Source organism: Somniosus microcephalus, chromosome 10 (genome assembly GCF_052327205.1).
Source record: "Somniosus microcephalus isolate GS21.2 chromosome 10, FLI_Smic_1.0, whole genome shotgun sequence".
In the NCBI taxonomy this organism is placed as follows: Eukaryota; Metazoa; Chordata; class Chondrichthyes; order Squaliformes; family Somniosidae; genus Somniosus; species Somniosus microcephalus.
Genome location: NC_140996.1, coordinates 187,214,822 through 187,228,100, shown reverse-complemented (window position 1 = coordinate 187,228,100; position 13,279 = coordinate 187,214,822). Strand labels below are relative to the sequence as shown.

The window sequence follows — 13,279 nt, the reverse complement described above, 5'->3', positions numbered from 1 at the left end:
GGGGGGAAGAGAGAGAGCGACTGGGGGGAAGAGAGAGAGCGACTGGGGGGGAAGAGAGAGAGAGCGACTGGGGGGAAGAGAGAGAGCGACTGGGGGGAGGAAGACGGAGAGAGGAGCGACTGGGGGGAAGAGAGAGAGCGACTGGGGGGAAGATGAAGAGAGCGACTGGGGGGAGAGAGAGAGCGACTGGGGGGAGAGAGAGAGCGACTGGGGGGAAGAGAGAGAGCGACTGGGGGGGGAAGAGAGGAGAGCGACTGGGGGGGAAGAGAGAGAGCGACTGGGGGGGAAGAGAGAGAGCGACTGGGGGGGAGAGAGAGAGCGACTGGGGGGAAGAGAGAGAGCGACTGGGGGGGGGAAGAGGAGAGAGCGACTGGGGGGGAAGAGAGAGAGCGACTGGGGGGGAGAGAGAGAGCGACTGGGGGGGAAGAGAGAGAGCGACTGGGGGGGGAAGAGAGAGAGCGACTGGGGGGGAAGAGAGAGAGCGACTGGGGGGGAAGAGAGAGAGCGACTGGGGGGGAAGAGAGAGAGCGACTGGGGGGGAAGAGAGAGAGCGACTGGGGGGAAGAGAGAGAGCGACTGGGGGGGAAGAGAGAGAGCGACTGGGGGGGAAGAGAGAGAGCGACTGGGGGGGAAGAGAGAGAGCGACTGGGGGGGGAAGAGAGAGAGCGACTGGGGGGAAGAGAGAGAGCGACTGGGGGGAAGAGAGAGAGCGACTGGGGGGGAAGAGAGAGAGCGACTGGGGGGGAAGAGAGAGAGCGACTGGGGGGGAAGAGAGAGAGCGACTGGGGGGGAAGAGAGAGAGCGACTGGGGGGGAAGAGAGAGAGCGACTGGGGGGGAAGAGAGAGAGCGACTGGGGGGGAAGAGAGAGAGCGACTGGGGGGAAGAGAGAGAGCGACTGGGGGGAAGAGAGAGAGCGACTGGGGGGGAAGAGAGAGAGCGACTGGGGGGGAAGAGAGAGAGCGACTGGGGGGGAAGAGAGAGAGCGACTGGGGGGGGAAGAGAGAGAGCGACTGGGGGGGAAGAGAGAGAGCGACTGGGGGGGAAGAGAGAGAGCGACTGGGGGGAAGAGAGAGAGCGACTGGGGGGGAAGAGAGAGAGCGACTGGGGGGAAGAGAGAGAGCGACTGGGGGGAAGAGAGAGAGCGACTGGGGGGGAAGAGAGAGAGCGACTGGGGGGGAAGAGAGAGAGCGACTGGGGGGGAAGAGAGAGAGCGACTGGGGGGGAAGAGAGAGAGCGACTGGGGGGAAGAGAGAGAGCGACTGGGGGGGAAGAGAGAGAGCGACTGGGGGGAAGAGAGAGAGCGACTGGGGGGAAGAGAGAGAGCGACTGGGGGGGAAGAGAGAGAGCGACTGGGGGGGAAGAGAGAGAGCGACTGGGGGGGAAGAGAGAGAGCGACTGGGGGGGAGAGAGAGAGAGAGCGACTGGGGGGAAGAGAGAGAGCGACTGGGGGGGGAAGAGAGAGAGCGACTGGGGGGGAAGAGAGAGAGCGACTGGGGGGAAGAGAGAGAGCGACTGGGGGGGAAGAGAGAGAGCGACTGGGGGGGAAGAGAGAGAGCGACTGGGGGGGAAGAGAGAGAGCGACTGGGGGGGAAGAGAGAGAGCGACTGGGGGGGAAGAGAGAGAGCGACTGGGGGGGAAGAGAGAGAGCGACTGGGGGGGAAGAGAGAGAGCGACTGGGGGGAAGAGAGAGAGCGACTGGGGGGGAAGAGAGAGAGCGACTGGGGGGGAAGAGAGAGAGCGACTGGGGGGGAAGAGAGAGAGCGACTGGGGGGGAAGAGAGAGAGCGACTGGGGGGAAGAGAGAGAGCGACTGGGGGGGAAGAGAGAGAGCGACTGGGGGGGAAGAGAGAGAGCGACTGGGGGGAAGAGAGAGAGCGACTGGGGGGGAAGAGAGAGAGCGACTGGGGGGGAAGAGAGAGAGCGACTGGGGGGGAAGAGAGAGAGCGACTGGGGGGGAAGAGAGAGAGCGACTGGGGGGAAGAGAGAGAGCGACTGGGGGGGAAGAGAGAGAGCGACTGGGGGGGAAGAGAGAGAGCGACTGGGGGGGAAGAGAGAGAGCGACTGGGGGGGAAGAGAGAGAGCGACTGGGGGGGAAGAGAGAGAGCGACTGGGGGGGAAGAGAGAGAGCGACTGGGGGGGAAGAGAGAGAGCGACTGGGGGGGAAGAGAGAGAGCGACTGGGGGGAAGAGAGAGAGCGACTGGGGGGAAGAGAGAGAGCGACTGGGGGGGAGAGAGAGACGACTGGGGGGAGAGAGAGAGCGACTGGGGGGGAAGAGAGAGAGCGACTGGGGGGGAAGAGAGAGAGCGACTGGGGGGGAAGAGAGAGAGCGACTGGGGGGGAAGAGAGAGAGCGACTGGGGGGGAAGAGAGAGAGCGACTGGGGGGGAAGAGAGAGAGCGACTGGGGGGGAAGAGAGAGAGCGACTGGGGGGGAAGAGAGAGAGCGACTGGGGGGGAAGAGAGAGAGAGCGACTGGGGGGGAAGAGAGAGAGCGACTGGGGGGGAAGAGAGAGAGCGACTGGGGGGGAAGAGAGAGAGCGACTGGGGGGGAAGAGAGAGAGCGACTGGGGGGGAAGAGAGAGAGCGACTGGGGGGGAAGAGAGAGAGCGACTGGGGGGGAAGAGAGAGAGCGACTGGGGGGAGAGAGAGAGGGGAGAGCGACTGGGGGGGAAGAGAGAGAGCGACTGGGGGGGGAAGAGAGAGAGCGACTGGGGGGGAAAGAGAGAGCGACTGGGGGGGAAGAGAGAGAGCGACTGGGGGGGAAGAGAGAGAGCGACTGGGGGGGAAGAGAGAGAGCGACTGGGGGGGAAGAGAGAGAGCGACTGGGGGGGAAGAGAGAGAGCGACTGGGGGGGAAGAGAGAGAGCGACTGGGGGGGAAGAGAGAGAGCGACTGGGGGGGAAGAGAGAGAGCGACTGGGGGGGAAGAGAGAGAGCGACTGGGGGGGAAGAGAGAGAGCGACTGGGGGGGAAGAGAGAGAGCGACTGGGGGGGAAGAGAGAGAGCGACTGGGGGGGAAGAGAGAGAGCGACTGGGGGGGAAGAGAGAGAGCGACTGGGGGGGAAGAGAGAGAGCGACTGGGGGGGAAGAGAGAGAGCGACTGGGGGGGAAGAGAGAGAGCGACTGGGGGGGAAGAGAGAGAGCGACTGGGGGGGAAGAGAGAGAGCGACTGGGGGGGAAGAGAGAGAGCGACTGGGGGGGAAGAGAGAGAGCGACTGGGGGGGAAGAGAGAGAGCGACTGGGGGGGAAGAGAGAGAGCGACTGGGGGGGAAGAGAGAGAGCGACTGGGGGGGAAGAGAGAGAGCGACTGGGGGGGAAGAGAGAGAGCGACTGGGGGGGAAGAGAGAGAGCGACTGGGGGGGAAGAGAGAGAGCGACTGGGGGGGAAGAGAGAGAGCGACTGGGGGGGAAGAGAGAGAGCGACTGGGGGGGAAGAGAGAGAGCGACTGGGGGGGAAGAGAGAGAGCGACTGGGGGGGAAGAGAGAGAGCGACTGGGGGGGAAGAGAGAGAGCGACTGGGGGGGAAGAGAGAGAGCGACTGGGGGGGAAGAGAGAGAGCGACTGGGGGGGAAGAGAGAGAGCGACTGGGGGGGAAGAGAGAGAGCGACTGGGGGGGAAGAGAGAGAGCGACTGGGGGGGGAAGAGAGAGAGCGACTGGGGGGGAAGAGAGAGAGCGACTGGGGGGGAAGAGAGAGAGCGACTGGGGGGGAAGAGAGAGAGCGACTGGGGGGAAGAGAGAGAGCGACTGGGGGGGAAGAGAGAGAGCGACTGGGGGGGAAGAGAGAGAGCGACTGGGGGGGAAGAGAGAGAGCGACTGGGGGGGAAGAGAGAGAGCGACTGGGGGGGAAGAGAGAGAGCGACTGGGGGGGAAGAGAGAGAGCGACTGGGGGGGAAGAGAGAGAGCGACTGGGGGGAAGAGAGAGAGCGACTGGGGGGGAAGAGAGAGAGCGACTGGGGGGGAAGAGAGAGAGCGACTGGGGGGGAAGAGAGAGAGCGACTGGGGGGGAAGAGAGAGAGCGACTGGGGGGGAAGAGAGAGAGCGACTGGGGGGGAAGAGAGAGAGCGACTGGGGGGGAAGAGAGAGAGCGACTGGGGGGGAAGAGAGAGAGCGACTGGGGGGGAAGAGAGAGAGCGACTGGGGGGGAAGAGAGAGAGCGACTGGGGGGGAAGAGAGAGAGCGACTGGGGGGGAAGAGAGAGAGCGACTGGGGGGGAAGAGAGAGAGCGACTGGGGGGAAGAGAGAGAGCGACTGGGGGGGAAGAGAGAGAGCGACTGGGGGGGAAGAGAGAGAGCGACTGGGGGGGAAGAGAGAGAGCGACTGGGGGGGGGGAGAAAGAGAGAGAGCGACTGGGGGGGGGGAGAAAGAGAGAGAGCGACGGGGGGGGGAAAAAGAGAGAGGGGGAGGGGAGGGGAAGGGGGTGAGGGGAGGAGGAGAGGGGGGGGGGAAGAAGGGGCGGGGGGGGGAAGAAGGGGCAGGGGGAGGGAGGGGAGGAGGAGAGAGGAGGGGGGGGGAGGGGAGGGGAAGGGGGAGAGTCCACGAGCCCCCGATCCCCGTCCCCTCAAACTCCCGAGCCCCCTGATCCCCACCCCCACGGCTCGCCCACCACCCACCCCCACCCCCGAGGCTCGCCCACCACCCACCCACCCCCGAGGCTCGCCCCCCCCACCAACCAAGCACCGAACTCCGGAGGCGCGATCTTCCGAGCACCGGCCTCCCGAGCTGGCTTCAACATTGCGGCTGTGCGAGACGGCCGGAGGGCCCGGTTGCCAGGGTAACCGTGACGCTGACCAAGCCCTGCCCCCCAGCCGAGCCAGAGAGAGAGACGCCGCGTCTCAGCTGCTCCTGCTGCGCGCGCGGCCCCCCCCCCCCCCCCCCGAGGTGAAGACCGCCGATTGCGGCTGTGCGAGACGGCCAGCGGGCCCGGTTGCCAGGGTAACGCTTGACGCTCAGCAAGCCCCGCCCCCCGGCCGAGCCAGAGAGAGACGCCGCGTATCAGCTCCTGCTGCGCGCGCACCCTAGCGGCGCTGGGCTGAGGCTCGGCCCTCCAGCCTTCGAGTGGGGCCGGGAGGTGCCTAGCTCGGGCGTGGGTGCGGAGGAGACGCCGAGGCTTCTAGGCCTACCTGGAAAAACGGGGAAAGGTAGGAAAATTAATGAGATTAGATAAGTTAATTACTTTCTAAATCATTTTTTTTACAAACAATATGTGTTTTAAAAGCAACGTTTTTTTTTAAAGACGCAGAAAGCGGGAAAAAGAAAGGAAAAGTTTGGAATCAAGATGGCAGCGACTCACCTCGGTTCAGAACGATAAGGCCCGGCCACACACGCACCGATTGGCCCGGCGGCACACGCCAGCAACCCGGCGTACGATTGGTCGAGCTCGAGGTCACTCTGTCGCTAATGAGCGGATAATGAGATGCCAATGAGCGGAACGTTGAAGGTTTTTGGGATACCGCGGGCGCGATTTTAGCCCGGCCGAAACGTAAATACGCTTAAAACCGTCTCGGAAGCGTAAGCTTTCTTTGGAGGTAACGCGCGCGTAGGTACGCCCTGTAACTTTCGAGCGCATAGCCCGACAGACGCACAGGCGATGACAGACAGATCGACCGATAGATAGAGATATATATATATATATATATGATAGATAGATAGATAGATTACACAAGATAAGGGCCCATGGAGTTGGGGCTAATATAGTAGCATGGATAGAGGATTGCTTAACAGACAGAAAACAGAGTGTAGGGATAAACGGATCTTTTTCAGGTTGGCAGGCTGTAACTAGTGGGGTGCTGCAAGGATCAGTGTTGGGGCCTCAGCTATTTACAAAATATATTAATGACCTAGATGAAGGGACAGAGTGTAATGTATCCAAGTTTGCTGTTGATACTAAGCTAGGTGGGACAGTAAGCTGTGAGGAGAACACAAACAGTCTGCAAAGGGATATAGACAGACTAAGTGAGTGGGCAGTGAGGTGGCAGATGGAGTATAATGTAGGGAAATGTGAGGTTGTTCACTTTGGTAGGAAGAATAGAAAAACAGAATATTTTTTAAATGGTGAGAAACTTTCAAATGTTGGTGTTCAGAGAGATTTGGGTGTCCTCATGCAAAAAAACAGAAAGCTAGCATGCAGGTACAGCAAGCAATAAGGAAGGCAAATGGCATGTTGGCCTTTATTGCAAGGGGTTTGGAGTACTAGAGTAAGGAAGTCTTGCTACAATTGTACAGGGCCTTGGTGAGACCACACCTGGAGTACTGTGCACAGTTCTGGTCTCCTTATCTAAGGAAGGATGTACTTGCCTTGGAGACGGTGCAACGAAGGTTCACTAGATTGATTCCTGGGATGAGAGGGCTGTCCTATGATGAGAGATTGTGTAGAATGGGCCTATACTCTCTGGAGTTTAGAAGAATGAGAGGTGATCTCATTGAAACGTACAAGATTCTGAAGGGGATTGACAGGGTAAATGCGGAGAGGTTGTTTCCCCTGGCTGGAGAGTCTAGAACTAGGGGGCATAGTCTCAGGATAAGGGGTAGGCCATTTAAGACCAAGATGAGGAGGAATTTCATCACTCAGAGGGTTGTGAATCTTTGGAATTCTCTGTCCCAGAGGGCTGTGAATGCTGAGTCTTTGAGTATATTCCAGGCTGAGAGAGATTGGACTCTAGGGGAATTAAGGGATATGGAGATTGGGCGGGAAAGTGGAGTTGAAGCCAATGATCAGCCATGATCTTATTGAATGGCAGAGGCTGTTATTTCTTTCTTATGTTAAGATCAGTGTTTTAGATCCTACCATGTGTTCAGGAAATGTAAAACAGGTCATCCCTTACAGCCAGCTAGAGGTGCATTTGTGACAGTCTGGCAAACAATAAGAGCAAAAATGCAAAAAAAAGGGGAAAACAAAAAACTTCAAAAATGTGTTTCTGGTTCCTTTTACTTTTCTATTTCACTCTTATTCAGAGGTTATCCAAGGTGAGGTTGTCTAACAAATATTACTAAAACTCTGAATAGATACCAATCGTAATACCCCATCCAAGATTTGTAACAACAGTTGTATATGTACACACACGTACAGCCCAATTAATAACCGTACCCTCAGTGTACTCAATTCATTCTCCTCTTCTGTGTTCACGCCATCCACTGAACCTTCCTGGGAAATATCCATGTTCGCCAACGAACTATCATGATGTGAATCTATTTCTGCAGATGAATCATTTTCTCTACCGGCAACTCGTCTTGTACGTCCTCCACGGCTGCAAAACAAAGACTTGTGAGCAACATATTTTCACAGTTGTGCTAATTATTCAGAAAGCAGTAAAAATGCCATGAGAAGCCCATAATGACATAGTGGTTAACTAAATGTTGCACTGACATGAATGTGGTTTAGTGCTGGTTTTCAAATTCATATTTTGCACCAACATTTAAACATCTAACTATTCCTGCCAAGGTACAAATTCAACTGGTCTGGTGTGAGGAAAGGGGTAATGTGTGAAGATGCCCACCTTTTAGTATGTTGGCATTCACTTTAAATTAAGTTAATTCTTTAAACATGGCAGGGGAATGGGACTCTCAAAACAGGGAAATATCCAAGTTTTAGTTCCATAAACTAAGTGCTCCAATGGGTTATTTAAGCTCTGGAACCCAGAAAAATACAAGTGTGCCCTCTCCACCACATAGGAACATAGAAGATAGGAGCAAGAGTAGGCCATTCGGCCCCTCGAGCCTGCTCCGCCATTCAAGGAGATCATGGCTGATCATCCAAATTCAGTACCCTGTCCCCGCCTTCTCCCCATATCCCTTGATTCCTTTAGCCTTAAGAAATATATCCAACTCCTTCTTGAATATATTTAATGAATTGGCCTCAACTGCCTTCTGTGGTAGAGAATTCCACAGGTTCACCACTCTCTGGGTGAAGAAATTCCTCCTCATCTCTGTCCAAAATGGCTTACCCCTTATCCTTAGACTGTGACCCCTGGTTCTGAACTCCCCCGCCATCGGGAACATCCTTCCTGCATCTAGTCTGTCTAGTCCCGTTAGAATTTTATAAGTTTCAATGAGACCCCCTCTCATTCTTCTAAACTCCAGCGAGTATAAGCCCAATCGACCCAATCTCTCCTCATAAGTCATTCCTGCCATCCCAGGTGTCTGGTGAATCTTCGCTGCACTCCCTCCATGGCAAGAACATCCTTTCTCAGATAAAGGCGACCAAAACTGCACACAATACTCAAGGTGTGGTCTCACCAAGGCCCTGTACAACTGCAGCAAGATATCCTTGATCCTGTACTCAAACCCTCTCGCTACGAAGGCCAACATACCATTTGCCTTCTTAACCGCCTGCATGCTTACCTTCAGCGACTGGTGCACAAGGACACCCAGGTCTCGTTGCACTTCCCCTCCTCCCAATCTATTGCCGTTCAGGTAATAATCTGCCTTCATGTTTTTGCCACCAAAGTGGATAACCTCGCATTTATCCACATTATACTGCATCTGCCATGTATCTGCCCAATCACCCAACCTGTCCAAATCATACTGGAGTTTCTCAGCATCCTCCTCACAGCACACACACCCACCCAGCTTTGTGTTGTCTGCAAACTTGGATATTACATCTAGTTCCCTCGTCTAGATCATTAATATATATTGTGAATAGCTGGGGTCCTAGCACCGATCCCTGCGGTACCCCACTAGTCACTGCCTGCCACTCAGAAAAAGACCCGTTTGTTCCAACTCTTTGCTTCCTGTCTGCCAACCAGTTCTCTATCCAAGTCAGTACCTTGCCCCAATCCCATGTGCCTTAACTTTACACGCTAATCTCTTATGCGGGACCTTATCGAAAGCCTTCTGAAAGTCCAAATACACCACATCCACTGGTTCTCCCTTATCTATTCTACCAGTTACATCCTCAAAAAATTCCAGTAGATTAGTCAAGCACGATTTACCTTTTGTAAATCCATGTTGCCTTTGTCCGATCCTGTCACTGTTTTCCAAGTGCTCTGCTATTACATCTTTTATAATGGACTCTAGCATTTTCCCCACTACCGATGTCAGGTAGTATAATTCCCCGTTTTCTCTCTACCACCTTTTTTGAACAGTGGGGTAACATTAGCTACCCTCCAATCCATGGGAACTGTTCGAGTCTACAGAATTTTGGAAGATGACCAGCAATGCATCTACTATTTCTAGGGCTACTTCCTTAAGTACCCTAGGATGTAGATTATCAGGCCCTGGGGATTTATCAGCTTTCAATCCCGTCAATTTCCCTAACACCATTTCCCTACAAATACTGATGTCATTCAGTTTCTCCCTCTCATTAGACCCTATGTTCCCTGACATCTCTGGGAGGTTATTTGTGTCCTCCTTTGTGAAGACAGAACCAAAGTATGTATTTAATTGGTCTGCCATTGCTTTGTTCCCCATAAGTTCCCCTGATTCTGATTGCAAGGGACCTACACTTGACTTCATCAATCTTTTTCTCTTCACATATCTATAAAAGCTTTTACAGTCAGTTTTTATGTTCTTTGCAAGCTTACTCTCATACTCTATTTTCCCCCTCTTAATTAATCCCTTTGTCCTCCTTTGCTAAATCCTAAACTGCTCCCAATCCTCAGGTTTACTGCTTTTTCTGGCCAGTTTATATGTCATCTCCTTGGATCTTATGCGATCCCTAATTTCCCTCGTTAGCCACGGTTGAGTCACCTTTTTTGTTTTATTTTTATGCCAAACAGGGATGAACAAATTCTGTAGTTCATCCATGCGATCTTTGAATGTTTGCCATTGCCTATCCACCGTCAACCCTTTGAGTAACATTCCCCAATCAATCCTACCCAACTCGCGCCTCATACCATTGTAGTTTCCTTTATTTAAATTCAGGACCCTAGTCTCCGAGTCAACTGCTTCACACTCCATTTTAATGAAGAATTCTGTCATATTATGATCGCTCCGCCCAAAGGGGCCTCGCACAACAAGATTGCTAATTATAATAGCAAAATACTGCTAATTAATCCTCTCATTACATAATACCCAGTCTAAGATGGCCTGGTCTCTGGTTGGTTCCTCGACATATTGATCCAGGAAACCATCCCATATGCACTCCAGGAATTCCTCCTCCACAGTATTGTTAGTAATTTGGTTAGCCCAATCTATATGTAGATTAAAGTCACCCATGATAACTGTTGTGCCCTTATTGCACGCGTCTCTAATTTCCCGTTTAATGCCTTCCCCAACCTCCACATTACTGTTTGGGGGTCTGTATACCACTCCCACTAACATTTTCTGCCCCATGGTATTTCTCAGTTCTACCCATACAGATTCCACATCATCAGAGCTGATATCCTTCCTTACAATTGTGTTAATCCCCTCTTTAACCAGCAATGTTACCCCACCTCCTTTTCCTTTTTGCCCATCTTTCCTGAATATTGAATACCCCTGGATGTTGAGTTCCCAGCCTTGGTCACCCTGGAGCCATGTTTCCGTAATCCCAATCATATCATATCCGTTTACTTCTATTTGCACAGCTAATTCATCCACCTTATTATGAATGCTCCTCGTATTAAGACACAAAGCCTTCAGGCTTGTTTTTTTTAAACACTCTTAGACCTTTTAGAATTATTATTTACCGTGGCCATGTTTGATTTAAACCCTTGATTTCTCCGACTGCCACCTTTGCTTTTCTCCTTCCTGACTTTTGCTTCTATCTTTGTTTCTCTTTCCTCTGCCTCCCTGCTCAGGTTCCCAACCCCCTGCCATTTTAGTTTAAACCCTCCCCCAGAGCACTAGCAAACACTCCGCCTAGGACATCGGTCCCGGTCCTGCCCAGGTGCAAACCGTCCAGTTTGTACTGGTCGCACAAACTTTGGTAATCTCAACCTAATGCCTAGAGACCACAACTCTACAATAGAAAAATGTTCATAATTCAGGCTAAATTGGAAATCTTAGAGTGGGTCACAGGGATGCCCATTGTGGAACACTGAAGTTTCACACTAGTGCAGTATGGCATGTTCTTCTGAGGCTGGTGTTAAAGAGTACATTCAAGGCAAAGTAAAAACAATTTTTCTCTATCTGGCAATAATACACCTGCTTTAGGAGTGCTTGATAGCAACAATGGGTACCAAAGCTGGTCAAGGATTCCACAACCCCTCTTCCCTAGTGCCAAAATCCTTGAGGAGCACAAAAAGTCAAAGCTTATGACCTATAGACTTTGTCTAACATTTGTTGAGGGGAGGTAATTATAATCTGTTATTAGGGACAGAGTGACTAAGCACTTAAGACAAATATGAACTGATCAGAGGCAGCCAAAATGGATTTGTAACGGGTAAGTTATGTCTAACTAACCTTGTTGAATTTTTTGAGGCGGTTACTAATGTGGTAGATAAGGGAGTGTCTATGGTCATTATTTATATGGATTTGCAGAAGGCATTTGATAAGGTTACACACAGGAGACCGTTAGCAAAATGAAAGCACATGGAATTGGAGGCAACCTATTGACATGGGTAGGGAATTGGTTAGGAGGTAGGAAACAGAGTAGGGATAATAATGGGTATATATTCCAATTGGCATGATGCGACTAGTGGTGTTCCCTAGGGGTTTGTAGTGGGGGGTCTCAGCTTTTCACTATAATTATCAATGACTTAGATGAAGGAATAGAGGTCCCGGAAGTCTTGTGGCATGTACCAGTACCTGCTTATGCACAGAGTGCTCTATAGGTGGCTTTACTAATTATAGAAAAAAAACCACAAGGACACACAGTTTATTCCAATTTTCGTTGCCTGGTAAAAAAGGGAAAGAACTTCAACGTCACCAAATTTTAAACAAACATCCTAAGTTACTACACTAAGTAGTGAGCATTCCAAGTAAATACTATAAACATATAAGACAATGTTGTAAAGAACAAGACAAGGTAAAAATCTAAGAAGCCGATGCCTACACAACACTAAGAAATGCAACTTGAAGTTCTGGGTAATGGCTTGGATTGGCCAAATGGCAGGATGGAAGTCAAATCTACTATCGCTCAAAAACCCTAAGAACCCACAATCTAGATTTAGGTCAGATGCTAGTATTGGACCATATTCAATAAAGTAACTACAGAGCTGGTTAAATAAAAATATTTTTCTTAAGAAATACTCTGCCGTTTTTCAGTATAGTACGGCCTTGCTTATCCACCCTCGCATTAGCTGCAAAGCTGATGATGCCTGAATTTTTGAGGCATGATCTGGAGATTGGGTCAGGAAAGTCGTGTGGATCAGAGTGGAATATCTCAACCGGATTTGAAAAACTGCATTCTGTAGCAGTGCTGCTTTTAAAGCTATTATAGGCATGCTTGCAAAATTAATGTAGTTATAACTACCCGTTGAGCCCAGGGGGGTTTTGAATTCAGGTTACTTGTTCTCAAATTAAAAAAATTAAAGTTGACTTCAATCATACTTTTAAACAGAATTGTTACTCAACTCAGATACAAGTTTTATTAGAACGCTGCTAACTTTGTATGAGTGGGTACGCGGTTTAGGTTTGAATAAATATTACCTTAATTTTATGAGTTGATGTACTGAAACCTCAATTATCTGTTAGCTTCTATAGTCCAGAGGGTCTCATCCATTATAGTGGATAATTAAAGTTCCATTATAATTCATATAATAATGCAGGTGAATTTATCATAAACTAGATGTACACGTTACACCTCAATATAGATTTCTGTGAAACAGAGCTGGAATGCAACTTGTGCACCATTTAGCTGCCCAGAACAAAAGGGTCATTTGGGAAATTACGGTGTAATAACGACTAAAGTTAAAATGGAAAACCACTATCAAATAGTGTGTCAGACGACATTTGCATTCAACGATATTAGTTTAAATTACTCAATTTTTAAATACAAATTCAAGTCTGCATGTTAGATACAGTTTACACAAGCAAATTAAAACATATCAGCAATTTAAAATTACATTGATGGAGACACAAAGGATTGTCGGAAATGGTCAGGTGAATTAACTGCATACTAATTTAAGGAAATATCAGAATTCAGGATCCAATTTACATGCCATGATGATCCCACACATTTTGTTTTTGTCTTCCTGCAAGACACTTGGAACCACTGAATCCCTACCCCTGTGAAAACAGGTGATCTGCTCTTAGCTTTCAGCCACTTTTTCTCCCCATCTCCCAAACAGCTCAAATGTGCTTGCTACCTCACTAATAACCCAGAAACTATCCAAGTACTGAACTGTGGAGACAAGCCAGACTTAGGATTTTTAAATGTTTCAACTCAACTCTCTACCTTAAAGTATCTGAATAAGATCACATT

The 13,279-nt window shown here is 51.1% G+C and overlaps 1 protein-coding gene across 4 annotated transcripts in view; it reads right to left on the bottom strand.

Moving 5' to 3' along the window:
• LOC147111934 (sister chromatid cohesion protein PDS5 homolog B-like) overlaps positions 1-13,279 on the bottom strand; it is a 249,945-nt gene that overhangs the window by 12,418 nt on the left and 224,248 nt on the right. For 3 of the 4 annotated variants that reach the window (XM_085999336.1, XM_085999337.1, XM_085999340.1), the window contains 2 exons: positions 7,082-7,241; positions 5,288-5,391 (listed from right to left, as the gene is read on the bottom strand). In XM_085999336.1, the coding sequence (XP_085855462.1) occupies positions 5,288-5,391; positions 7,082-7,241 (264 nt within the window). The remainder of the gene's footprint in view (positions 1-5,287; positions 5,392-7,081; positions 7,242-13,279) is intronic. The other variant, XM_085999338.1, reaches the window with a different exon arrangement.